The sequence below is a fragment of the Antennarius striatus genome, chromosome 12, assembly GCF_040054535.1.
Source record: "Antennarius striatus isolate MH-2024 chromosome 12, ASM4005453v1, whole genome shotgun sequence".
In the NCBI taxonomy this organism is placed as follows: Eukaryota; Metazoa; Chordata; class Actinopteri; order Lophiiformes; family Antennariidae; genus Antennarius; species Antennarius striatus.
The window spans coordinates 13,654,672-13,681,649 of NC_090787.1; the positions used below are offsets into that span (position 1 = coordinate 13,654,672).

The following is a 26,978-nucleotide window of genomic DNA, read 5'->3' on the forward strand; positions in this document are numbered from 1 at the left end:
GAAGTCTGATATTATCCCCACCTATATATTTGAATAAGCTCACCTGAAAACCTCGCGCTGTCACGCTTCTGGCGTCCACCCGGAAGTTCGGGCCGGTAGCAGAGTTAGTTCTGCTCTTCACATTTGTCCATGTCTTTCACTTACGGAGCCATTTTGGCTTCGTCAAACATAGCGATTTATATTCTTTGATTGTGACGGACCTCACGTTGTCATGTGGGGAACCCCAATGTTTCATTCACCAGGACCGAACTCACGAAGCCGGCGTCTACCCAGATGGCCAGACCGTAACGCCGAAGCGGCCTTCGTCTTCACGTTTGTCCGTCCCACACACACTGAGCCATTACGGCTTCGTCGGATACACCGGTTTGTTTTCTTGTAGGCGAAGAAAAAAAAGAAAACGTATGGAGTCTGATATTATTGTTTTATCGTGGAATTTCCACGGGTTCCCGCGAGTTGTTTTATAACACCACTATGTGATTTATGTATATTACGCTAACTCATGATTAAATTAATCGTTAATAAAGTGTTTCTTTGGCGTATTTTTTTTTAATGAACACTGGTTATTTTACATTGGTCATATGAGTGTTATTGATCTGAGGTTCCCTAGACTTGTAAATGCCACGTTTTAATCCTTTACGTATGTTCACTTCCTGCTTTTATAAAGACCTCACTATTTATATCAGTTTTGTCATCAGCGTAATTTTTTTTTCAGCTACAACCAACGACCATCCTTCCTTTGATTCCTGTATCAGCTGTAAACTTAATCAGGATCTAATTTATTGGCCCCACTCCATGCAGCAGTTCTGTAATGAACTGTGTTCTACAATCATGTGCATCAAAAATGGAGTTGAAATTGTGATAGTGTATATCGACATTTGGACAGGACATAGACTACTTGAAATACTCAATTAATGCCCCACTGCAGCCACCACGTGAACCTCCGCCGGACTTTGTCCTTTTAAATGTGACTCTTTGCCTCTGTTGTAGAGGGCTCAAAATTTTACCCGCCTTCAATGCAAATTGTCCTACAAAATTTCGCGCCACACCAAAGAACGTGAAAGTACCATAGTTTCCGCAACTACGCGCTTTAGAAAGTTAATGTATTTCTGAGGTTTAATTTGTCAAATAAATGTTTAACACGCTTAAAAATGTGAATACTGGCGTCTCTGCATCACATTTATACTTTTATACTTTAAATGCGCCTTTTTTTTAAATTAAAGTCTTTACGATACGTTATGGTCCTTCCAGGACCGTCGGGTGGCGCGGGAAATGAACAGCCTGATCTGCCGCTGTGGGTTTACATTGTTTCACAGCAGAGCTGCTGCAGAGGTTGTTGGTTCTTGTGTTTATCGAAGAAAACTTTCTCAAGAAAAATGCCATCTACTCGCTCCATGGTAAGAGAAACAGCTCGACTAGTTTTAACTCTTCATTTTCAACAACCGTATCTCTGTTTTAAGTCTTCTCGCTAGCTAATAACTCTTATAACCACATTGTAACAGCGAGGTTACCATTTAAACAACTCTTCTTTAATGACTACCTTAAGTTAATTCTAAATCTACACACTAACAAACACAGCCATGATATTAAACATTAAGAATCAAGTCGTAATTATACTAATTTGTGATTATTTACACAACGATCACTTACTAGCGTTATCTTGGGAAAAGTTGAAAAGGAAGTAACAGGAAGTTAATGTTATTTATTACTGCATAATCCAATAATAGTATTAATCAATTCGAGAAATGCATGAAATATGAAATACCCATAATCAGGGTTTGCTGCGGAAAAGGGTGTGTCCTTTATGGGTAAAGAGCTGAAGTAGTGTGGTAATCCATCCACACTTAAACAGAAAGTAATTGCACATAGTCACATGAAGGGTATTTAAAAATTCATTCTAACAAAAATGTTGTTCAACTTTTACAATCAAGCGGTTGAAGCACTTGGTTAAATTGTGTGATGCCACGTAAAGAAGAAAAACATCCAATGCTTTCTAACACGTCTGGTGTGGTATTTTTCTACACTTATTATGTTTTTATATCATATTTATTTGTTGTATTTCCAGACAATAGCAGCACAGCCTCCATCCATAAGGATGGGTCTGAGGAGCTTCCGTAGCGCTCCTCTAATTCCCATGGAGACCTCCTCTTCCTCTGATGACAGCTGCGACAGTTTTGGTTCAGATGGAGGCTTTTCGAATACGGTAAATTCTAAGTCTTACTGATTCTATTCTAAGGTGGTGTTGGTTTTTGCAGCATCGCCTGTAACTACATATTGTGTCTATGTTTAGAGGAGCAGCTTACGACAGACAAAGACAAGGAGGACTCCGGAGAAACGAAAGCTGTTGGGGACCACGTCAGAGAGTGGAGCATGCAGCGGGTTTGAGGAGAATGTGATCAACAGTAGGATGAGAGCAATGGTAGGGTTTAGGAAAAAGGTTATTGCACAACTTAGTCAAAGTCCACGAAATTAACATGTTGTTTTTTTCTTTCAGACAGTAGATAATGGACCATTGAAACGCGGCCGCAGGTCCAACGTCCTGAAGGTTGCCATGACATTCCCTGCTAAAAGGATAACCAAGAAGGGGGCTGCATCCGAGCCCCTCATTCAGAGTAAAGAGCTGACAGGAAAAGACTCAGATTCTGAGGAGCAAGAGAACTTCCTGGACAAGAGAGCCCTAAACATCAAGGAGAACAAAGAAATGGTACGATTATGTGTTTCATATACAGGTAGTCCTCAACATACAAACACAATTGGTTTCTCAGAGGTTATTCGGAAGTTGAATGGTTCGTAAGTCGTTATTTATTAAATTTCAATCTAATCATCGTGTGAGGTCATTGAAATGCAATTAGTACTCTAAATACAAAAGTAAGATTTACCTGAAACAATTATAGGACGTGGAAACCACACATAATAAGATAAAATACAGGTCAAGGCTGTGTCGAGTGAAGTCATTATTGATTATACGTCGGTGTGTATATATTGAAATACGCAGGTATTAGTTCCCAAGTCTACCGTCAAGTGTGATTCACGTGATTGTTTTTGAACACAGATTAGTTTATGGACAGTAAAACTTTGCTCCTCATAATTTAATCCTTGAGGAGAAGAAAATACTTTGAAGAACTCTCAACCAGTTTTTTAAGGGCAACCAACAACCAGAGTCAGCTGGTGATGTTAACCACTGTAGCATGTAGCTTACCTTTAGAATGAAGGAAGAGGAGATGTTATTTTTGGTCAGAGTCAGAGTTGTCATTAGAGAGATGGTCACCACAACCACTCTTTCCACTCACCTTTGTCTGTTGTGATTGTTAAATGTTTTTTTTCTGACCTTTTTTATTCATAATGTGTTTGTTTGGTTTTTTTTAGCTTGCAAAACTAATGGCAGAGCTGAACAAAGTACCTGGACTCTTCCCAAGAGGGATGGCAATGTCGGCATCCACTACGGTAATTTAAGAAAAAAATACATTGGTCATGTCACTACACATAGTGCTTATTCAATGTTATAACCTGTGTCGTTTGAACTCTTTAAGCCCCGGCAGCCTAGGAAGTCTGGGGTAACTCCAAGGGCTCTTAGGAGAAACCCAGAGCGAAAGTCCCGACCTCACACGAGGTCCCGTACGCTGGTGGACGGACCCCCCAGCCCGCCTCCAGAAGAGGAGCCAGAGGACAAGTTTAGCCTGGTTCGCAAAAGCCGCTACTATGAAGAATGTGATGAGCCTGTAAGTCATGTCACAGAATAGTCTGCATCACCTCTGTCACCTCTTTAACCTTCATCAAGTTCTTCTAATACAAAGTATGAGCATTGATCACTTAATGGTTTCTTTCATACGCAGCCCCGTCGGCGTTCTTTCAACGGTTGCAAGGCTATCCCTCATGTAGTGCGGCCCGTGGATGACATCTCAGAGTCAGAACTACGAAACATCTGTCACAACGTGCGCGAGAAAGTGTACAACAGCAGCACGGTAGGACCCGGTCTCAGTTTAGAAGATTTCTACATCCTGCACGTCTGGCTCAGGGTTAAGATCTTTTCTTCATTTGTGTTCAGGGAACCACTTGCCACCAGTGCCGCCAGAAAACAATTGACACTAAAACCAACTGTCGTAACCCTGAGTGTGTGGGCGTGAGGGGTCAGTTCTGCGGCCCCTGTCTTCGTAACCGATATGGAGAGGAGGTCCGGGATGCTCTGTTAGATCCGGTGGGTGTCAGTCGTGTTTGTATTTGATTGTACGCATGTGGTTGTTGACGGTGTCTGATGGCTTCACTGTGTTTGTCCAGGAGTGGCTCTGCCCGCCGTGCAGAGGCATCTGTAACTGCAGCTTCTGTCGGGCACGAGACGGCCGCTGTGCCACCGGAGTGTTGGTTTACCTCGCTAAATATCATGGCTATGATAACGTACATGCTTACCTGAAAAGGTGAGTGGAGCCTCCGTCATATCTGTGGATTTGTCTCCATCTCTCTGTTTGTCTGTTAACACTGAAGTTCTTGTGTCTTCATTTCAGTCTGAAGAAGGAGCTGGAAGAAGGCACCAAGTGAAGATGGAGGATGTTGATCCTGGACCTGAATAATGTTCTCAGTGATTGCTGTTAATGTGCAATCAATTCAAATGTCGTTTGGTTCCTTTTTTCTGTTTTTAAAGTTTCACCTGTTCCAAATAGCTGAATCTTTTAATTTTTGAATGATTGAGTTTTGATTAAAGTGAGGCAAATCAATAGAACGATGCCTAAAACCTGAAACTGGTTACAGCCCCTGTGATCTTACGTAGTTAAAGATGACCTGTTCCTGTTGGGTTTTTCACGTCATCAAACCTGCATCTAAGCCTCCTTAGATGACCTACTGTATTGTATATTATTTTAAATGTAAATATTTTATGCAGCCCAACTGCACATGGCCTCTTGATGACCCGTCACTTGTACCTTTTTTCTAGCTGGAAGTTTGTTGCTTTTGTACATCTGCTGAAAGTGTAAATGTTGGGTTAAAAAGCATCGAAATGAAACGTTTGCTTTATTTGTGATCTTGAGTAAAAACGAAGGAAGGATCTGCATGCTGCAGAGGTGGTGCAGGTGGAAAGGGCATTGACCGGGGTCCACTGCCTCCCACTTCTAAACTGAGAGGAACTGTGTGATATACTACAGCGCCTGGTTAAATATCCTTCATTAGATAACTGTCACTAATGGTGTGGAAACAATTAGAACACTCTAATGGGAATCTCATACCTGTAAATCATTTTATCCTGTTAAAGCACATTCTCGCTCTGCTCCGGTCTCTTGCTCATTTTCTGCCTTACACTGCTAAGTAGGAATGTTTGAAGGTGCCACTGAAGTGGCAATAGAATTATGGCCTGCATTTTCTGTTCAGGAGTGTAATACGCTGCACGAAATGGCATGGAATTAACCTTTCTGTCGTTTATCTTTGAGATGTACTCCGTTCGACCTGCACCAGGATACCCGCTGGTTATACCATATTGTTTCAAAATAATCCAGTTAGGATTTCTCCTTAAAGGTAGAAACGGATGCGGCAATCGTTCTGCTACTTGTGTTGTGACGAACTTTAACCTCTTATGGTTGTTTCTGGGCTTGGGTTAACTGTACATGTTTATTAAAGTATAAATGACTACAGAAACGTGTTTGGAGTGATTTCATTATTTTGTTCAAATAAAAGAACGTGTCATCTGTAGTTGCTGCTGTTGAAACGTGAACAAGGAATCCTGACTGCAGCTGGTGATCTGGACAGAAGTTGACTTAGAGGACCGGACAGTCTACAACAGCTCTGATCAGCATCGAAGGGTCTACACTTAAAGTCATGTCCCGGCTTGTTGAGGGGGTGTACAGCTTCACCCCCCCCCATTCCCATTCCTAGTCTGTGAATCCAGATCACCTGAAGAAGATATCCTCATTTCGATCAGTCCACTGTTTTAAGACACTGGGTTGAATAAAGAAGGCATCATAAAAGGGGAGGAATATTTAATATAACAGCAAAGAGGAAATCACGGCCTATAATAATATTTCATGGCTGGTCTAACGTGGTTCTGTTTGAGCCGTTAATCCTATCTATTCCTTTCTATCACTCTTTCTATAAACTGCATGCTTCTGCAAACATGTCCAATGAACCACAGCATAAGTAAGCAAAATGGAACTGAACCACTGTCACCAATATATTCACGGTTCTGATGGCCTCTCTGGCCAGATCCCTTAAACAGCAGAGCCAAAGGAACTCAGTAGGTTACATCTCACCTCTGACTCCTGTCTAGTATTTTTTTGAATTATCTTTATTTCCAAATCAAAATCATAAAGAGTACAATAAACAAACAACAATTTCCAGGGGGGAATATGCAAAAACATTCAAATAATTTATTCAACATTCAAATATACATTCAAATAATTTATAAATGATACTGATACTTAAAAACTTTTAAGGCCTTTTTTGTTCAATGATCTCTTGATTATATCCCAATGTATCATAAAATTGCCTGAATTCAGGCTTATGTTTATTATATTTATTTTTATGAATATAAACACCAAATGCTGAGGAAGATTCTACTTCACGATGTATGTTCCAGGAATCCAGTCCAATGCAGTTTACTCTAGGATTTTAACATTTCACATATACAATACATATACAGAGGAGAAAAAACCCCCAAAATAATAAAATACACAACAATATTACAATTGTGTCTCAACAACAAAACATTTAAATTATTATTTTAATAGTAGCATGTGTTGTGTGTAAGCCTATGCGAAATCATTTTGACTCAGTGTATGTAAGAAAATAACATTTAGAATATCTTTAGTAAAAAACAAACCAATAATATGGGTTTGTATATGGGCTCTGAATGGGTTATGAATATAAATATTCACTGAAATAAAAATCAGTCTTTCACCTCTCTATTAGGAACTGCATTTACTGTATTTGTATATTATACAGCATATGTATTTTATAAGGTTTCGGTCAGAACACAACTTCTAAATACCGGCTCCTATATTTTGCTCATTTTCCCTCAAAATTATTATTAGTGTAATAAAGATGCACTTGAAAATACTAGTCTTGTATTAAATACCAATGATCATCCACTTTGGGGTGATGAATATTTAGGGAAGTAATTGTTTACAACGCTCAAGCATTGAGCTGATCTGGTAATCAGGCTATGAAATACAATATTTATTCATTAGAGCAGATTTAATGAGGCCTTGCGGTGCTAATTATGAAAACCAGTGTAGCAGTAAATGAGTAGAGCACGGTGGTGGGCTGTGGGGTACCTGTAAGGAAGGACTGGGGGTTGAAGTGCCCCGATGCCATGGCACACTGAGCAGCAACACACAGCCCTGACTATGACCGCCCAGCCCACAGCTATACATCAGCAGACCTGCAGACAGGTTGCACATGGGCCCCACATCCCTATATGCCCTGCTCTCCCACATCCAAGAATTAGGGCTAGATTATCCAAAAAACATTTTAACATCCAGCTCATCTGTTTTATCGCACATAAACTGGTAGCAGAAAAATTGCAGAGCAGGAAATCTGAATGCAAGAGGTATTCCTGTTGAAAATGGTCAGATGTATACCAACACATTTCCAGTTCTAAAGCTGTAACAGATGGAGGGCTTTTGTGTCGTTTCTATTTGTATGCAGGTCTGGAGATACGTGGTAGGATTTCGCAGCATAATATGGGTTTTGATTGACTGATATTTTCATTATGGCTGCAGGGTAGCGTGAAGACAGTTAATTTGCTTGGGAGTCCTGCAGGTCTACAATTGTGATTGTAGTAGAGCCAAAAGAAAAGCTGAATAAATGAAACTCAAAGGGCCCAATCACAATCTGGGGGTCAAAATCAACTGATTAATTATAATTTATAATCAATCTGGCAGGCCTTTGCAAAAAACACTTTTAGGCATGCTGCTTATTAACCAGCCTTTCATGGGACAAAAGTAGCGACATGGTGCAGCATGTAAAGCTATGCTGGTACGGTGAATACATACATGATAATTGGATAAGTGCTTTTTATGCTTAAAAACTGTGATGAAAAAATAATACTATTGACTGCTGTGTCTTCTGGATGCAGCTCAGTGAGGCATCCTTCTACACTAGAATCTCTCTGACCCCGGAAAGTGTAGTGAGAAGAGTCCTGTTAAATACAAAGAGTGACTTCGGGTGGCAGGAGGCTTATGACATGTTCCTTCCTTTCTGCTCCATACAGTTACCACCAAAGTGATGGAAATAGCAGTTTGGTCCAGGTGTCAGGGACATTATCAAAGAAAAGGGCTACCAGCAGTTGCTCCATCTCACAGGAAATTGCCAACTCACCCTAACAAAGAAAGGCATAAGTGCACTTCCTACTGCCTTCAAGGAGAGTGTGATAAGATGACGTCATAAATACAGAATTGTTCATGAAAGTGGTCGGTGGATGCACGTCGGGTTGCTTAACTTCACAATTCTGTGCGTCATGTTGTCTGAAATACCTGCATTGGTTAATCGAAAACAAAATCAGCTCCTTATCCAGTTGAGGTTTAAACATTGCTCAAATGATTCAAATTGTTAGATTGTGGAGGTTTATGGTTAAAATCATGTGAGCTTCACATATTATACAGCTTCACTACCACAGGGATGGAGAAAATTGATAAAAATAGTAAATTATGTTATACTAACTTTTGTCTTCACGCATTGCTCAAAGTGTGTAGATGCACTCATGAAACCAAATCATATTTATTTTCAGGTCACCATACAGTTATTATACACACACTCGTGCAGTTGTCACCAACTTCGGATAGACAAAAGTATTTTTGAAAAACTATCCTTCAGAATGAATGGTGTAAATGAATGGATTGTGATGATAAATAAAGTGAGCATGCAGTGGTGTGGAGCTGCTGCTGCTCATTTCACGGACGCTTTAGTCTCATTGACACCTGAGGGGGGAGCTCTAATACAGGAAACTTGCAGCCTTTCATCTTCTTCAAACTTTCAACAAGTCTAGAGGAAAAAAGTTATGAGATTTTCAGAGCTTTACGTCATGTATAAAATACATTATTTAAATAAAAGTATACAAAGAGCTGTTCTCACCAGGAAACGCTAAAACTCAAGTGTCTTTCGGAGCACCTTATTTCTTGAGGTGAAAGTCTTGTACCTGAACCATCAGAGCTGAATGTTCACTAGTGTGACAGACGGATGATGATATTGTCTGAGAACAGCGTTGTGACACTTCACATTGAATTCTCTCGGAGTCCAATAGCACACTTGAATATAGGAGGGGGAGGAGAAGGTGAGGGGGTAATTATGACCAGGGGAACACAGGGCTGTAATCTGTAAATCTATTCTTACCTTAAGTGAGAACTGGTACATTGGATTGATTTTATTGAGATCATACATTATAAATGGGGCATGGAGGAGCTTACAGCTTTGAGATGGTGGTGCTCACGTGCTTCATTAATTTTTACTTCATTAACTCTCTCCTTCAGACCCTTCAACACACAATTCATCGCTGGCCATGAATCCAGGCTGCAGGCAAACGAACAATCCTGACTCGATTTTCAACAGAGTGGATTCACTGAGTAACGCTGTCAAAACAAATCAGTAAGACATGAAATATACATAACCTCTGATTAAATAGTATTCATGTGTTAGGCCACTCCTTTTGAACTTGTGGCTTTACATAAAAAAAAACCCTACTTTCATAAAGGATAAAAGTGTTCATTCCATGCAGTCACAATAAGTAACTGAGTGTTCTATCAATTTAGCTGTCAAAAGTCATTACAGCCAAAGAAAGAAAAAAGCATGGGAACAAAAACTCTCCAAAGCAAAGCTAAGAAGGGAGAGTTCAATAAAACTCTGTTTTTACAATAAAAAGGTTTATTTTAACTGTGGAGTAATGGTTTATGTCACTAATGTTTTAAAATGTGAAAAAATAAAGTAAAAACTCTAACATTTCCCTAACATAACCCTAACATGTGTTTGTTTACTTCTCTGGTTATCGCTTCACTTTGCAACATAAGTTTTCAAACTTCTCCATTGTCTTTTTATGTTTGACCATTTGTTTAACATCATAACCTTAAATCTAAAATTATCAATCAGTCATGAACGCTCCAGTGCGAGCTTCTCTTCCTCGTGTCATCATTAATTTATGGCCCATGCTGATTTACAAGGCAGTTGAAGGGAGGGTGATGGGAGGTAAAGAGGGATATAAGTGATTGACTTGTTCAGCGCCAATGAGAATGTGTCTGTGCTGTTGTGAGGATTGAGCAGTGAATGTAGAAACATTGAAAAAAGTTGGAACAAGACTGTACTTGTGTTTTTACCAGATGCTGAGGTGAAAACCAGCACCACACTGAGCAGCTTTAGTGTGCTATTTGACATTATTCTATATTTGTTTGAAGATGCTCTTCTTTGAATAATGATTTGTTTCTGGCATGTTTTTTCTTTACAATTCTTAGAATTGCAACTACTTTTTATGTAAATCTATGAGGAGGATCATATTTAATTTCAAAATTTAAACTTCTGGGCAGCAAAAGCTCCATTAAAAAGCATTGCCCTAGTCTATGTACGCTGCGTAATCATTAGTTACCTATATAATATGTGAAGGAGGTCAGTCATCATGTATTTCTGAGGAGAAAATAAGCCTTTATATAAGTTAAACATGTTTTCTTATAAACCAATGATACCTTGTGCGTAAAATTTCTAAACACAGGATTTGTGTGAGTGCATCTGTGTTAGATGTCATGGGGAAACTGTGAAGCTGTTTGTGTTTCAGACTTGCTGTCAGACTATTCCCTCACTGAGCATGAGAACAACACACATCAGTGAGCAGGGACTAAGTGTTTCATCCGAGGCAGCGTAAATTTCTTAACATTTCAAATCCGCTACGACAGCTGTCCCAGGGAATGTTTGAGAGATGCCTCCCACCGCAAATGTTGAGATGATGATTCCCTCATTTCTTCTGGCGTCAAACAATTCCTCCAAAGCTGACAATTGACAAAACTCAGTTAAAACATTTGGGGAGAGCTCTGAGAGGAAGAATTAATAGGAACCAAGGAAAAGCTCTAAGACAATTAGCACCAGAGACCGCTCTGTAATCTTAAGATTATTTTCACCACTTAAAAGCAGCACACATGGTTTGTATTGTGCCAAGGCAGAGGGAACGACACTTAAGTGGGTTTGATTTGGTCTCCCTAATCTGCATTTCCTTTAGCATGTCTTTCTTCTATTCCAAAATGTCAACGGTGAACAGCTGGAATGAGCCAAGAGTGTCATCCTATTTGCACATTTTCTCCAAAAGATTGTTCCAAACAGGACAGAACGTTTTATCCAGAAGATTATTTAAATTATAGGACAGAATTTAGAGTTGTTTTTTTGGGGCACATTTCTTGTTGCCGTTATATGTGATGCAGATTTAATGTTTTGATATTTTTGTGGTGATTCTGGTGTTTTGTTTTTGTCAAAATCCTCTTGAAATAAACTTCCAGCTTATCATGAATGTAGTGCGTATTTAATGTTGCATTAAATTTGCCTATAGAAAACAAGTTTCTTCTCATTTTTTATGATTTGAAATAATCTAAACACTACATACTGACTTTAAATATATAGTTGTCTTGTTGGTGACCCAAAAACATTCTCTTCTCTGCATATGAAAATTATGAGTTAAAATAGAGTGAAATTGATCTATAATTCATTTTTCTGGGGAATCTCCAGGGCACTCCGATGGGCCCACAGGAGTCCCCAGACCTCACTTTGAGAATCGCTATATTGGATCTGGTTAACAGAAACATCCCAAAGCTATGTTCATTTAAATAACATATTATATATTTGTGGATAAAAAAAAAAATCTGTAATTGCAAACTGTAAAATTTAACCCTGGGGCTGGTTACTTAACCAAACATGCTCTGGCTGGTTTGGCTTAGTCACAGAGGGAACGTCTGGCACACAGATTGAATTTGTTCTCTCTGAAGTCAAAGGCAGGAAAACAATTAAGTATCTGCTGCAGATTTCACTGTGTACGACTTGACACAGTTTCTCACATCACTGGGGCAATTGTCTGCAGAGAGCGAGGAGACAGAGCCATTACTTCCAATGTCTGAAAGAGATGGCATTGTTATTTTCTGATTTTGAAACATTTCAATTAAGCTACTGATGGAGATAATAAACATAATGATGTGAGACTTGTACTGTTGTCTTTTTTGTGCTGTCATGTCCATTTTCAGGATGGTTACTGCTGTTAAATCAGAGGTAACTTCAGTTCCAGAAGTGGTATGTGTGTGTGCGTGTGTGTGTATGTGTGTGTGTGTGTGTGTGTGTGTGTACGGGCCACCTTTGTCTTTCATTCGACACAGAGTCCTTTCAAAACAAGGTGAAGTTCAGCAAAGTTTCTCTGCAGAGATGATCAAACAGTTACATCACTAATGGCAATGGGTGACAGGGCCACTGAATACAGATCAGCTTTAATTGTGGTGGTCTTACTGCCACTGTCTGTCAATCCCAGCCTTTGAATTGGCGAAAATTTGCTCTGTTCATTCTGTTAAATGACGTATCCAATTAAATGCTTTAGAATTCATGATCTTCAGTCAAGGTTAAATGAAAGCAGTTAGTCCTGTCAGTGAGGTGATTAAAAGCTGACTACATCAAGCACATTTTTTGTGCAAAAATTTAAATTTGGAACTAAAGCATGAATCTTTATTCATTATGCGCAGGCCTTCTACATAAATGTCCACCACAGTCGCCCTTAATCACCTTGCTCATTTTAAAATTCACTTTATTCGCTTTTATTAAAAGGCATCCTAGTATTTCAAATGACAGTGTTTTTCACATTCAGATTAACTTTACATGGAACTTTCTCCAAGGCAAATGTCTCTTCAAAAAGCACTTTTGATTTTATTTTCTATTGCAAATTGACATAATGGAAAAAAGAAGGTTAAAACCTTTCAAAGTTCATTGCATTTTCTGATAGCCAGCCAGTTTAATATAATGCAAATAATACTGTTGTCCCATTACCTTTTTAACTATGATTGAAGGGATACAGCTATCCCTGCCCTGCAAAACAAAGAAAAAGGTTTTTTGACAATTGCTTTTAATGGACAAGCACTGCACCACATCAAGGAAATTAATTTTCTTTCCAGCAAGATGAATGTTGTACCAGGTTATTAATGAGCATATAATGTGATTGTGCAAGTAAGTTTTCTGTGTCGTTGTGATAAATGTGACGATGGAGGTGAGATGCATGTTGACTAATGAGTGCTGTCCAGGGATCTGTTCTTGGTGCCCACCAGGGAGAAAGCCACTGACTAGATTTTACACATGACACAATGTGAATACCCCAAGGTCCACCAGTCAAGCTGCTGACTAAATAATCTCCTGGTTCAGTTTAGATTGTATGTAATCTTAGATTATGCAGCCTCTTCATGTTGTCTTATTTGCGTTGAAACAACATTAACTGATGTCATAAGAATCAATGTCCTCCTTAATCTAGTCAGGCTGTAAGTAGTTCTTATTGACAAAATTTAAGTTTTAACTTAAATGTAAAAATCTGTTGTGCACAAATAATCACAAAAAATGTCATTTGATGCATATTAGCAGTATGCATATTATCACATAAAGAGATCTTTATGTCCGAGTATTGGACAACTGGAACCTTTTGGTTTTAGCTCCTGGTGAGAATATATGGCACATCCTGTTTCATAATATTACAATATAAAAATAACTTCCTCTGATGAAATTACATTTCCAATGGTTCCACTTATAGTTTACACGACAAACTGTTTTCACATGTCAAATTGAAAATTTTTAAATTTTATTTTGATTTTAATCCACAATTCTAACATGGAATTTATTGTACAATGCCAGAGACATAAAAACTGAGTCTCGACTGTGAAATACATCCTTAAAACCTGAAGTTCCTTTGTGCGTGAGAGGCCAGAATTAAAGATGTCATTGCAACAAGGGGAGTTGTGGCGCAGCCTTTTGAGAGACAGGCCCCTAAAACATAAAAGGGAACAAATTGAAACCTTCAAAGGTTCCTCTGTGCCAGGTCCTTTAGACGTGACGGGGCACAAGACTGAGGGCGAGATGCACATTGAATGCCTGCCAAATACATAAACCAGGCTCACTCGGGGGTTCATGGTGAATAAATAAGGCTGCAGATTACATCAAATCTCCCCTCAAACACCAACTTCTGCACAAGACTCCCAGTGTAGAGACCATTTAAACTCTAGAAGGGGCCAAACATCAGCAGTTGGTCTCCTTTAAACAAGTCTGAGTAAAATAGAAAAATAAATAAAGCCTCTGGCGCTCTACTTTAATGTATTCAATTAACTGGGGTCCCTCTAGAGAACTCCAGCGCACTCCTGTATAAAGAGAGAGCATATTGCCTGGAGATGAATACACTGAATGCACTCATTCTGAAGATCATGATTGGAAATCTTCAACAGGTTCTTACTTAATTAAACTTCCCTTCATCTGACTTTAAGTTGCTTTCGAGGGAAAATTGGGATGTTCTCGTTGAAAGCCACGGAAACTTTCTTCACTATTGCTTGTTGTTTACAGAGCAATTCGGGAGACTTGTAGGGCCAATGATAACCTTCACTGCCACCGTGGAAAGTCAAGTCAGCCTGAAAGAACAGTGAAGTATATAAAATCTCCAATTCAATCTTAGACAATTATGCGGTGAAATGAGAGAAATTCAGCAGCCGCCAAGTCTGAGTGGGAGGGATAATTATCTGGTAGTCATTACCACTCCCATAATAGCATTTAACGACATTCATATACTGTATGAACATATTGCACTTGCTGGAAATATGTAAGTTGGAAATAATCAGGCCTGCTATTTCTTCAAAATATATGAAATCCTCTGTATGCAGAGAAATGTAACGTGTTCATAATGTCCTTGAGTGAATGATGTATGTTAGTGTGAAATTTATCTAATTATCTCAAATATGTCTCATGAGTATCCATTCAGTATTCCTTTGTGCCTTTTCTTCCCTGTGCAGCAAAGCCCCAACAGAGTCTCCTATCTATTAAATTCCATCTCTTGTCACATCGCCCACATCCAACGATTGCTGCACTTTTTTCCATAACAAATCAACTTAATCAAGCTCATTACATGCCATTATTAGCTATTTCTTGTTATCAACATCTATGTAGCACTAACAGGCCCACCCCTCCCTCGCCTGTCTGCCCTGATGCCGGGACCTTTCTTGTCACATTGTCTCTGCAGTCGCTCCTAATTGGCCTTTATTTTGTTGTTTCAAGACAGGACATGTGGCATTATTTTACCCCACAGTTCAACAATTTTTGTCCCATGTGATGGTGTCAAAATCAATCATACAAGGGGCTGAAATTCAAGACACTGTCTATGTTGCAAGCCAAACTGAATTTACATTTATTGAACTGTCAAAGACATCCAATACTTGAACCTAAAAAATAATTTTCAACAGATTACTACTTTTTCCTCCATAAAATCAATTGGAGATGCGGCTGGGCTGAGTGTGATGGCATCTGTTCTTTTCTCCAGAAGTTCGCAAAGCAAAGTCCTGTGAGGAAATAATCTACTGAGGTGAAGTGACATTTCCTTTAATGGCCATGTGGTACAAGGAACGTGGAAAATGAGCATGGAGAAGGTGCACCAGATTCCTTTTGTGTCTAAGTGTGGCATTAAACACTGTGGACGCTCCTTAATGCAGCATGGCAAATGTATTTCCACAGCTGTCAGGGTGATGGACAGAGGGGCGAGTCTCTCCTTGCAGCGGCGTGCTCCTACCTGAACACAAAAGACCCACAGGACGGGAATGTAGACTGATGGGAGAAAGGATTTGTGTGTTGCCGTGGAGGAGGAAGAAGAAGAAGAAGAAGAAGAAGAAGAAGAAGAAGAAGAAGAGGAGGAGGGGAAGAAGGGTGCAGGGAAGTCTGTCCCATCGCAGGAGTTATTAAGTTTGTCTCTCTGACACACTTGGTTTCACCAGGGTGCTCGTCCCTCATTCATAATAGATGCTAATCTGTTCAGGGCTGACTGATGACAGAGCTTCCTGCCCTTCATAGAATTAGTCCTCAGCTTTATCAAAGGACACAAACTGCCTGCTAATTAGACTCATTTCCTCCTGCATGAATTATTTATTTCCATTGTAACTGATCAGGCGATTGTGACACATCATGCTGCCAACAGTTTTCACACAGATGCGCATGCCAACACAAGTTCTGAAAGTCTTCGCTGAGGATACGGTGTTGAAAAGAGGCAGAGGCTGGTTCAGCTATTTCATAATGGTTTAAATGACACCTTACAAAGGCAAAGGGGTTGGTTGTAATAGGCAGTTCCAAGAAAAAGGTAGACTTTGAAAACAAGGCTGACCATTGTGATCTCATCACACAGGATTTAACTTCTACCTGAAGTTTCAGAGCTAATGTGACTACTTTCACCAATGGCTAGTCACTACTTCTATTCATTTACCAAACATGCTTCTATATACATATGAAGCTTGTATTATATTTTTTCAACATTAACCATATCCTTTAAATTAGATTACACAAAGGGAAGAATGCATGTTTCCTACAGCTCCTATACGATGTGCCAGAGTGAAGGTTTATGGATATATTCCATAAGTTCTGTCCTACTCATTAAAGCAGTCACTCCCTAATTACATCTACTTAAGCAATTTTCTTGAAGGGAAAAAAAAAATGTTGTGCTTAATTGCATTACTATCTGGAAGGCAGAAATATGCCGAGCGAAAAAATGTATAGCAACGTGAGAGAATTGCTAATTAGTCAGATATTGGGTTTGCATTCCCAAATAGTAAACTACGACTCACACTGATGGGAGGCTAAAGAGAGTGAGACTTCTGTTCTTGAAACTGTAATCACACAAAGACAGATGTACAGATAAACACTGGGGGGAAAGTTTGGATAATTGTTCATCTGCTCTCTCTGATGTTTCCTCTTCCGTAGGGGATCAGCTTATTATAGTGTACATGTGGGTGCTTGCCTCTGATTTCACATCTATAGGTGATAGGCATCAGACAGAAGTGTGTGCAGCTGTGATTATCTCTGACCACAATACCTGCAGATAAGGTTAATGAAAAGAGTTCAGGTATTACAATAGCACAAAATGTACAGTCTCTGAAATATTCATGAGTATTGTGCTGCAATTCAAAAGCATATACTTACAAATCAGTCCAATACAATGTGCTCCAGAACCCTGTCATTTTCTTCCTCAGAGGCTCAGTTTGATCTCACAATTTGAAAGTTTATTCAGACTTTGAAGCAGTCTTTATAATTTAAAAAAAAAAAAAAAAAAGCCTCATTTCTCTGCAGAAACACTTTGCTCTTTTGGTTGCCATTTTCACGTGAACAATGGGAAATTATATTGAGGCAGGAAAAAAAAGATCATTTATAATGAATACCACATTTAGTGATTGCATATAATTGCTTTAAGTGGCTTATTTGCCTTAGGTTGGGGAGGGTGACTCCTGTATAACTGATATAAGGATCTGAACCCTCACCCTCCCTGATGAGGCCTATTCACAGCTTGGCTGCCCTGTGGCCCCCTCCCAGCTTCTTATGCTCCAACCTGATGAGGAGTGTGTTGTTAAAGTTTCAAAGCAACGATTTTGTACAATGATATTTACACCTCTGTTATGCGGCAGGAAGTAAAAGACCTTTTCTTTTCTCAGCCTAGAGGAGGACAGCGGGAGCCCTCAGAGACATATGATATGATGATGATGATGATGATGATGATGATGATGATGATGATGATGATGATGATGATGATGATGGAGAATCAAATACAAAAGCGCTCAGTACAAAAATAACTTTACAGAACATAAAAACACCGCATGGAGTTGATAAAACTGCACCAAACTGGAGTCGTAATTTTGAACATGTTCTCCATTTATACAAAGTAATCATTATTTGAATCCCTTGTATAAACCACCGAACAGCACAGTTATGCCAAGGGCAGACAGTTTAACCTTTACGTTTTTAATTAGATGGGATGGGAGCCCTGAATGGAAAAAAAAGGAAGATGTGAAATAAGATAGTTGCCACTCTTTGTGCTTTAATATGTTGTGTTTAGTTTTCCATTATGACTCTTTGGCATCAGCGTAGTGTAAGTAGGAGAATGTAAATTTTCCTTTTTTGGTCCTACATTAACCGTACTCCTTACTCTTATTTCATTTAAGATGGAACTAATACTATTTTACTTTCATTCAACACCTAGAGTGACTTTAAAAATTTCGGTTTAAAAAAATAAAAGTAATGATCAGCCTCTAAAATGTGAACATGTTTGTGATATATGGGTTCAAGCACCGAAAGGGATGCAGATTAGTGGTTAAATCAGTTTCTTCTTCACACCATTAAATCGCAGTTGACATGCTAACACATCAGCAATAACAAACCAATTATTGTATCAATAAAGATTTTTCAATTAACCAGTTTGCATAATTTGTATTGTTTCTTTTCTTTTGGTAATGAAGAAAATCTGTAAAAGTGCATTTTCATTCTGTCATTGCATTGTCAATAACTCATGGGCAAAAATTTCAAGGTTTCAAAAATATTTTTTAATTACAGTAATGTAAAAAAAAACAACCTTCATTTTTGCACATTTAGTTTTTGGTATACTTTTTAGTAGTTGCATGAAAACTTAAACATAATCATTTGAAAATGAAGTAATTAATAATAAGGTTTTCCAAAATGGCATTTGATTATCTCATTTTAATACTTTAGTGTGGTCTTAAAGCAACCTTTTGAACTTAGGAATTATTATTTATAACACATGGACACATGCCACCCTACATGAAGCCAACTATGACAGGGTTCACACCATAATGGTTTGATCTGCTTTGTGTTGGTACTGACCCTTCTCATTTTGTTGTGTTCAGTTACTGTTTTCCTTTCAGAAAAAGCTTTCATGGGTTATTAGCATCAATCTGGCAGATGGTGAGAAACAAAAATATAAAAATGTTTGTCTACATTGTTCTCCATTTGAAAAGAGATACCAAGGGAAATCATCAAGAGAACAAAAAACAACAAAATAATTCAGGATGCTGCATTAATTACTTTTGGGTATCCCGTGCTCTCCAATGGAATCTATCAGTGGCCACCATGTCTGGGGTTTGACCCAGAGTTGCTCCAGAAATCTCAGGTAAATGGTGCCCAGAAGTGAACCGCCCATTATGGGTGGCCAAAAGAGTCTCTGGATATACTGAAGAAATAAATGAAACCCCAAACTGACCACACGGACAACAACAAGACTCATCTTTATTCTGTTGAAGAAAATAAAATGTCAGATATTCAGTTTTCAGAGTAGTTATAAGCAGCTCTGCTCAGGGTGTAGAGATGCAAATATCTGGGACTTATGCATTAAAAATTAAGATTCATCATTTTCAAAAAGACAGCAATCCTGAGATCAAGGAGTATAAAGATAGCAGTCACAAGTCTGTAGTATCTCCTTTTTGAAACCATGAAGATGTACAATATTCACCTAAATATAATACTTACAAAACACTGTTTTGATGCTAATTATCTATCTGTGCTTAAGTAGATCTTACTTTGTGAACATTTTAGATACTCTAAAGTCATAAATATTTTCTATGAAATGCTCTGCAGCTCCTGTCATCTGCTATAAGAGTGATGATCTGTGTCTTTTTGATAAAAACAATCATTAAAAACAATTAAGGAGGTGTTTTAGATTCACCAACAGCTCTTCTTTCTGCTATTAGGAAGGAAGTTCAAGTAGTGAACCGAGAACTTTGTTTTTAGTCGTTTAGATTTTTTATGCAGAAAACCCATGAACAAAGGTCACAGTGTTTGTCCTGGGGTTAGAGAGTATAAAATCAATACAATATTCCCTTGTGGGCTCTAACCCACAGGTCTTCCTCTGTCCTGATAAAATTCTGGTGGAAAATGTTCTATATGATATTTAAAGCCAAGACTTTGTAAGTCTCCCTTTTGAGTCTAAAGGACAGCGGAACATTTTCTGAAAACTTCAATCTAAATCACAGTATGTTACAAAGAGTCTTGTATATTTTTAGGGTGAATATTCTTTGCAAGAACTGAAGCGCAAAATCTAGCATAGGTAGAGCCATAGTGAACTCACCAGATCTGTGAAAAGTAGGTGAATACACTGCTTGTTTCATATAAAACAAATGGCTAACATCACATCCAAAAATTCCCCAAAGGAAAATGATATCTCTGATATTAGATATAACTGAAGTGAAATACAGTATTACAGATTATTCATGAACTATTTATTATACTTACATATTTGTGAATTAATCTGTGAATTAGCACAAATTCTAATCAGAAAGAGTGATTTCTAAGATGATTAATGGTGTTTCTGGGCGAGAGTAAAGTTTTGTTCAGTGCACATGGTTGCTGTGAAAGCCAGCACTTACCTATTTGGACCAGCGCCTGAGCAGCACGCAATTAAATGTCTCCATGCAAAATGAGCACTCAGGTCATGTTTAATGGGCAGAGAGCTAATAAAGGTTGAGCTAAGAGGGGGAGAAGTGACTCACCTGACACTGGCAGCCCGAAGGAGGTGCAAGGGCAAGAGCAGGGAGGACCGCTGACTGCCACTTGGACTCCAGCAGGTGCTCTGTATATTCTCATCACCCAGCGACTGCACACAAACTGAAATATAAATCTCCTCTTAATGTGCAGGAGTCACATTAGCAGGTTCAGAATGTACGGCTGCTTTCTACACATATAGAAGACCTGGAAACTCATCAAACATCCATTCCCAGTCCTCCTTCCAGACTGTTCTGATGTTATGAATGTGATATTTGCTCTGGTTGACACATACTGTATTACTGTTGGTGTTGCGTATCATGTTGGGTGTTCATCATAGATCTAGGGGGTAGGGGGGGGTACATTCATATTTTTCCAGTAATAGCATAGACAAAGAGACAACATGACACATAACATAAAGCTTTGAGTCGATGCTTTGCTTTTAATGGAGAAAGATGAAAATATCAATAGCAGCTCATTTAGAAATACATTTTGTAGCCCAGTTATTTATAATTAATTGATTTTAACAACCGTATGGGCGATGTAGCGAGAAATCAATTGAAGGGCCAAGTTAAGTGACTACGAGACATCTCATATCGTAGCCGATTCCACGTATTATAATCAGAATAGACAACAATCCTAAAGGGACAGGCAGGACAAACCCACCTCTCTCCACAACAGTAATCCCAAGATGTCCGGGAAGAAAATATGACATGAAGTTGAATAAATTCTCCTGGTAAATGTTATTACAAACACTACGCTTTCATGGAAAAAGAAAGAGGGAAGAGCAATCAGTGCAGACTGACCATTCTGTGAACTGTTTATCTGCTTGAAATGCTATTTCATGCATTAATACCCCACAAACTGCATTCTCCCCAACACGTTCGGTACAAAAGCTCTCCGATTTATGATTATCAGTCAACTAGGCAATAGCCTGTGGCCCCCGCCGACACACCACTTCCTTTTTCCTTCTTTCACGGAGAGCTTGCCTCAGGGCCCCTGCAGGTTCAGAGACAAGGCTGTCAGGGTAATGTGATCAAGGTAGATGCAGGCTGGGAGAAGCTAAATTGTGGCTGGGGGATGACATTCTTTGATTTTTAACCATTACAGAGTTTTCATAGAGCTGCAGTCAATTTATTTTATTTATTCTAATGAAGAGCATTAGGAGTGCCATACTGTGCTGCACTGCACATTGATCGCCTCGTTAATCACACTTTGCAGACACTCGCAAATCAAGTTCTAACAGCAAGCAGTGAATCAAGTGCAATGAAGCATAAGCTCCTTCACAATTTATGATCTTTCAAATTGCATCTTTTCAACCATTAAATTGCAAGATACCATAAATTTTTATCCTCTCGTCTTCAGTCCTGGTATTGATTTTGTCGTGTGAAAAATAGAAGAGTAGTAAATTCAGGCAGTTAGACAAAATTTAAGGCTTGTCTTCGGAAAGGAAACTGAATGGCACAAGGAAGGTTGTTAATTTGCCATCGAGAACAAATATCGGGAGTGATAAAAATTTAAAAGTCCAACAGGGGCTTCAGAGACGTGACTCAGATGGGTTTTTAGTCATCTGCAACCTTGAGCTCTTTTACTTCACTGTCTCTGAAATGCCAGAGCACCTTCAGGGTCCTCTACCTACCATTTTTTAAGATTAGGTACCTGATGTTCTGCAGAATTAAAATTAAGTCCTCATCATACATGAAAATGACCGAATCCTCTTTTTTATGAAACAGCCCGACACAGATTCCTAAAGTAAGGGCAAAAAGCAAAACGGACACAAGTATCAACAAATTATACATTACATTACATTTACACATACATGTTTACAATGCTCATGGTTGATCTTTCTCATCCTGAGCAAAAGCATCCATGTCTGAATATAAAATAACATGGCTTACAAATGCTGAATTTCAGTACTCAGTGTGGGTACATTTAACCTGTAGAATTTTAACATTTTATCCTGGCATTATAAATATGCTGTTGTTAGAAAATGGCATAATTGTTCATACATTCCCGCTCCATCACACCAAGCTGGAAATAACACTTGTGGTTGAATTATTATTCTGTGACTAAGCAGGTTGAAGATCTATCCGTTACATTATGTGTGGAGGAAAAGAAACAGGAGTGCTGTGAAGGTTTCAATCGCTGTGAGCATGTGAAGAAGAAACATGTAAATGGATTTGAAAAGTGAAGGGTTGACAACTTTAGGGACAGACTTATGTGAACAATGTCAAGAAACAACGGAACAAGTCAAGTCAGACATATGTCTCATCACAAAGAGTTTCCAAAATCTAATTCAAGGACTTCAGTGATTCAACACCTAAATATCTTAATGTCAAATGAAGAAAAACAGATGAGTGATCCCTACATGTTATGCTACCACGACACATGGTTTATTGTATGAAAAGGGTGAATTTAACACTAGACTTGATCCTACTCCTGTAGATTAAAAGTCTTCACTTTGTACTCCAAGAAGGTTACCAGTAAAACTGCCGACAGACGGTGAAGATAATGCCCACAAAGCACACTTCTCATCCCCAGAGGTGTGATGCTGGTCAAGCAGCTCCAGTGTTTTTGCTACAGTCCCTCCCCAAGAGAAGGCAAATCAGCAGAGGAGACAGCTCAAAAGGGAAATAAACCATAATAAAATGCATAAAAGCTCACAAACATTGGATTGATCAGATAATTACAATCCATCTGGCTTGTTAAACTCAATCTGCTCAGTTTTTTTTTTTTTTTTTTTTGCAGTTGGTGGTTCAGCTTAACTGTTCTCAGACTTAAAGGAGAAGTGTGGTGACGATCTTTGTTTGTCCTCCTTTCTACATGTTTTGTTCTTAACAAGATGTTGCTTCATTGATTGTGGAGTTTCTGTCATCCAGTAAATCGAAATCCACTTTGTCAAATATTAACCTAAGGAATTTGACCTCAGATCAGACTTAAAGGTCTCCTTAAATAAGTTCAAGTTTTCTTGTAACTTGAAAATAAATTAATACTGACTAATCTCTCATTTAATTTCTTTGTTAGTGCTGCTGTAAATTTTATGTGTCTTCATTTTTTGGTTTTCCCTTTATTATCTATTATCTACAGTATTTTATTAACTTAAATCCTTGGTTTGGATGAATTTAAGTTGAAACTGAACTGCGGTTCATAAAGCAGTATTATCGGTGTGGTTATAGTCAGATTTACTTACTTCTACTACTACTACTACTACTACTACTACTACTATTACTACTACTACTACTACTACTAATAATAATAATACTAATAATACATATACAGTAGTAGTCATACAACAACAAAGTAAATCAACAATAACGTTAATAATAAAAATAATAAATCTAATTGTGTGATAATTAACAACTGAAAATAGTTCCTCTAGCAAAGGGAGCTGAACATGACTGTTCATCAAAACAATATTTTTATGAAATTTGTAAAGTTCGGGGCCCTTTTGAGCTTTTATACAGAGAAGTGCTTCAGATAATCTGTAGAATTTGTTAACAAATACAGGTCTTTACATAGCATTGATTCAGTTACAAATACACCCACCCCCCTCAATCTTTTTGTTGAGGGTGACTTAAATGTAAACAAGAGCATTCTTGAACATTGCAGCTAAAAACACGGGAGAAAAAACCCAACATTTGGATTTTAATTTGACGATCCATGTCTAAGGAACAATCTATACTCACAGCTGAATTCCAGACACAATATATCACATTGCATGCTCTTCTTGTGATGACACAAAGAGATAACTGGGCCAAAACACAGTCTGGCTCCATAGGCAAGCACATATCAACAAGCACACAATAGTGTACTCAAGAAGACATTTTTACTAGCCCAACAAAGGAACATGCTATGGGGTCTGACAACTTCTCGTGAACGACAAAATGCTGCTTGACAAGCTTTCAAGGGATGGTTGAGCTCCGGCAGATTACAGAGATCTTTATCTTTTCATGAATCGGAGTGCAGCATTTAAGTGCCAATGACTGAGAATACAATCTGAATTGTAAAGTGTGTCACAGCCATTACATGGAGATGTAGGGCCAGTAATGGTGAGAGTAATTGTGTGATGACAGTTTCACTGCACAGTGACATTCTCCAGGGCATTGTCATCATCCTTGACAGGTAATACAGGTCCGAAGGGAATTGGGTTTGTCATATAGTTGGAGTTTCTTCTTCATAAACATGTACACCCCCCCCCCCACACACACACACATGCACACACCAATAACACTCTTTACTTACAGTTTTGTCAAACCCTGGAACTCACAGTGGCTTTTCACTGTATCTGCAGGTCTGAGAGAGGTAATTAGACGTTAATGTGAAATAATGGAATCATGGCGGGTTGTTACATTGGGAGAAAGGCAGACCTTGGCATGATCTCGGAATGAAAAGCACAATTGCTTAAAAATCAAAACACGCTGTCAGCAGCTCACCTAAGCAGAGGAAAATGCCGTGACTTTGGAATACATTACAATGGTAATTGCTCTGACAAAATTACCTTGTCTAAGATGAGCTCAAACAGACATCTGAGACCTGCATGTCGATTGGCACAATTTCATGATCATTGGGAGGCTGAAATCAAGGCCTTTATGTGAGAGGAAATCAACAGGCAAATTGGCATAAATATCTCACCGGAGGCATTATGCTGAATGTTAGAGAGCGCTTCATTTTTACAATGCATTGTTACAAATCCATTTATAGCAATGGTGTACTTTAAAATACCCATTCTCCAGGTGAAAACAGTCAGTGAGTCTTGTGGTGTGACACTAACAGACTACAGAGGTGGTACAAGCTACATTTCACTCCTTAAGAAGTCTTGGAAAATTTGTAATGTTTTTCTGATTCAGTCTAAAAAGTTTTTCTTGTCGTGATTGCGTCAATTCCAAAACATCATTAAAAGTAAGAAAATAAAGGTAAGAAAACAACTCCTAAGACTGCTGTGACATGACGTAATAAGCCCAAACGTGACATCATAGACTGACTCCAACACTGATTTTTTTTGTTGTTGTGTATTTCTCTTTGGCCTTTTCCTCACAAATAGTAGGACAGCGAGAGTTAAAATGTCTCTTACGTCTGTGATCTGATGAGGATCACCTTCATCCATTTGAAAGGTGATTTCTGAGCAAAATTGTTTCTCCGAACACGTGCTGCTTGAGCCGAGAGCACATTTTTCCAGCATGTTAACAAACATGTAATTTCCATAAACACGTCCAGTAATTGACAGTTTGATTTGGGCTCTGCCAGCAAGCTGACAGACAGTTCTTGGCTGCTTTAATGCAGGCAACACAGACTTAAGGCCTCACCAGGCTATAATGAGCTGCTCATGGCTTTGTCTGAAACATACCACCAAATACACAAGAAATCGCACACTAATATTCTTTATCTTGTTAGATTAGTCCATGGTCTGTAATTCGGGATTATAATTGAATCAAAACCAACTGGATTCAAATACCAGCACTGACACATTTTTACGTCTAAAGCGAGCTAAACTGTTATGACAGGAGGCGGGTCAGGCCTCACATAAAGTGTCCGCATTCATCAGAGAGTAGGATTTGATCAACTTAATACATTTTCCAGGCTAAATGTAAATAATTCAATACTTGACAGTAAAACTTGAATTAATTATTAGATGAATAAAAATCCCTCTTCAATTTCAGCGAATGCGTCATACGACTTTACAGCAACCAAACACATCTCTGCACCATTACATGTTTCACTGCAGAAAATTGTGTTGACGAGTGAATTAGATGCATACTCTAACTATGGTGGGTTTTGTATCAAGTGTATGTGTGTGTGTTCTTTTTATCGTAGTTGAGTCTACATTAAACCCTCCTGGATTTATAGGCAAAGATTTTCTGCTTGAACATCAGCAGTACGCAATCAGCCTATTCTCCAAATAAAAAGCTGTGATTCCAGAGCAGCGGGAGATGGTGGTGAGCACATGAAGAAAAACAGCGTCTGATAAATCTGTATTGAACAGTGTGTTAAAGGATGTTAATACATATTAATGGTTATAGGAATATTTGCAAATGAATACACTGGCAAAGGGGATTAAACATAACTCTCCATAGAAGGGGAGGTTTCATCACTCCCATTCTGGCGTGGGACTCGTCCGTATCAGATTCATCCCCATGCACATTGCCAGCAAACACTAAGCCCTTATCTCTCCACTGGGCCTCTCCGGAGAGTTTACAATTTCTCGCTTCATTGGAGCCTGAGCTGAGCTTGTTACTGGCACAAAGGCTGAGAGGTGGCCTGGTTGAGAGCACAAAGCCACCCTCACCTCTGGACAGACACATTTCCCTCAGATAACAGACGACTTGTTGGACAGCAGCACTAGAGTGTCCCTACATATTAGTAAGACAGACACACATCTGAGGGACTCACAACAAAGTTAAAGTCAGACAAAAATTCGTGATACACCGACTAACAGACCGTTATTAATGAGCAGAGGGACATGAACTTAACAGATGGGGTCTGGCCCACGGGAGACGTGTTAACGTCCCGTCGTG

General features: G+C 38.8%; 1 protein-coding gene across 1 annotated transcript; it reads left to right on the forward strand.

Moving 5' to 3' along the window:
* The first annotated feature begins 1,287 nt into the window (after positions 1 to 1,287).
* cdca7a (cell division cycle associated 7a) lies at positions 1,288 to 5,591 on the forward strand. Its single transcript, XM_068329748.1, has 10 exons — positions 1,288 to 1,394; positions 2,063 to 2,200; positions 2,288 to 2,416; positions 2,492 to 2,701; positions 3,364 to 3,441; positions 3,528 to 3,716; positions 3,831 to 3,959; positions 4,043 to 4,192; positions 4,273 to 4,409; positions 4,497 to 5,591. The coding sequence occupies exons 1-10, from the start codon at positions 1,374 to 1,376 to the stop codon at positions 4,528 to 4,530; spliced, it is 1,215 nt and encodes a 404-aa protein (XP_068185849.1). The 5' UTR covers positions 1,288 to 1,373; the 3' UTR covers positions 4,531 to 5,591.
* The last annotated feature ends 21,387 nt before the right edge of the window (positions 5,592 to 26,978 follow it).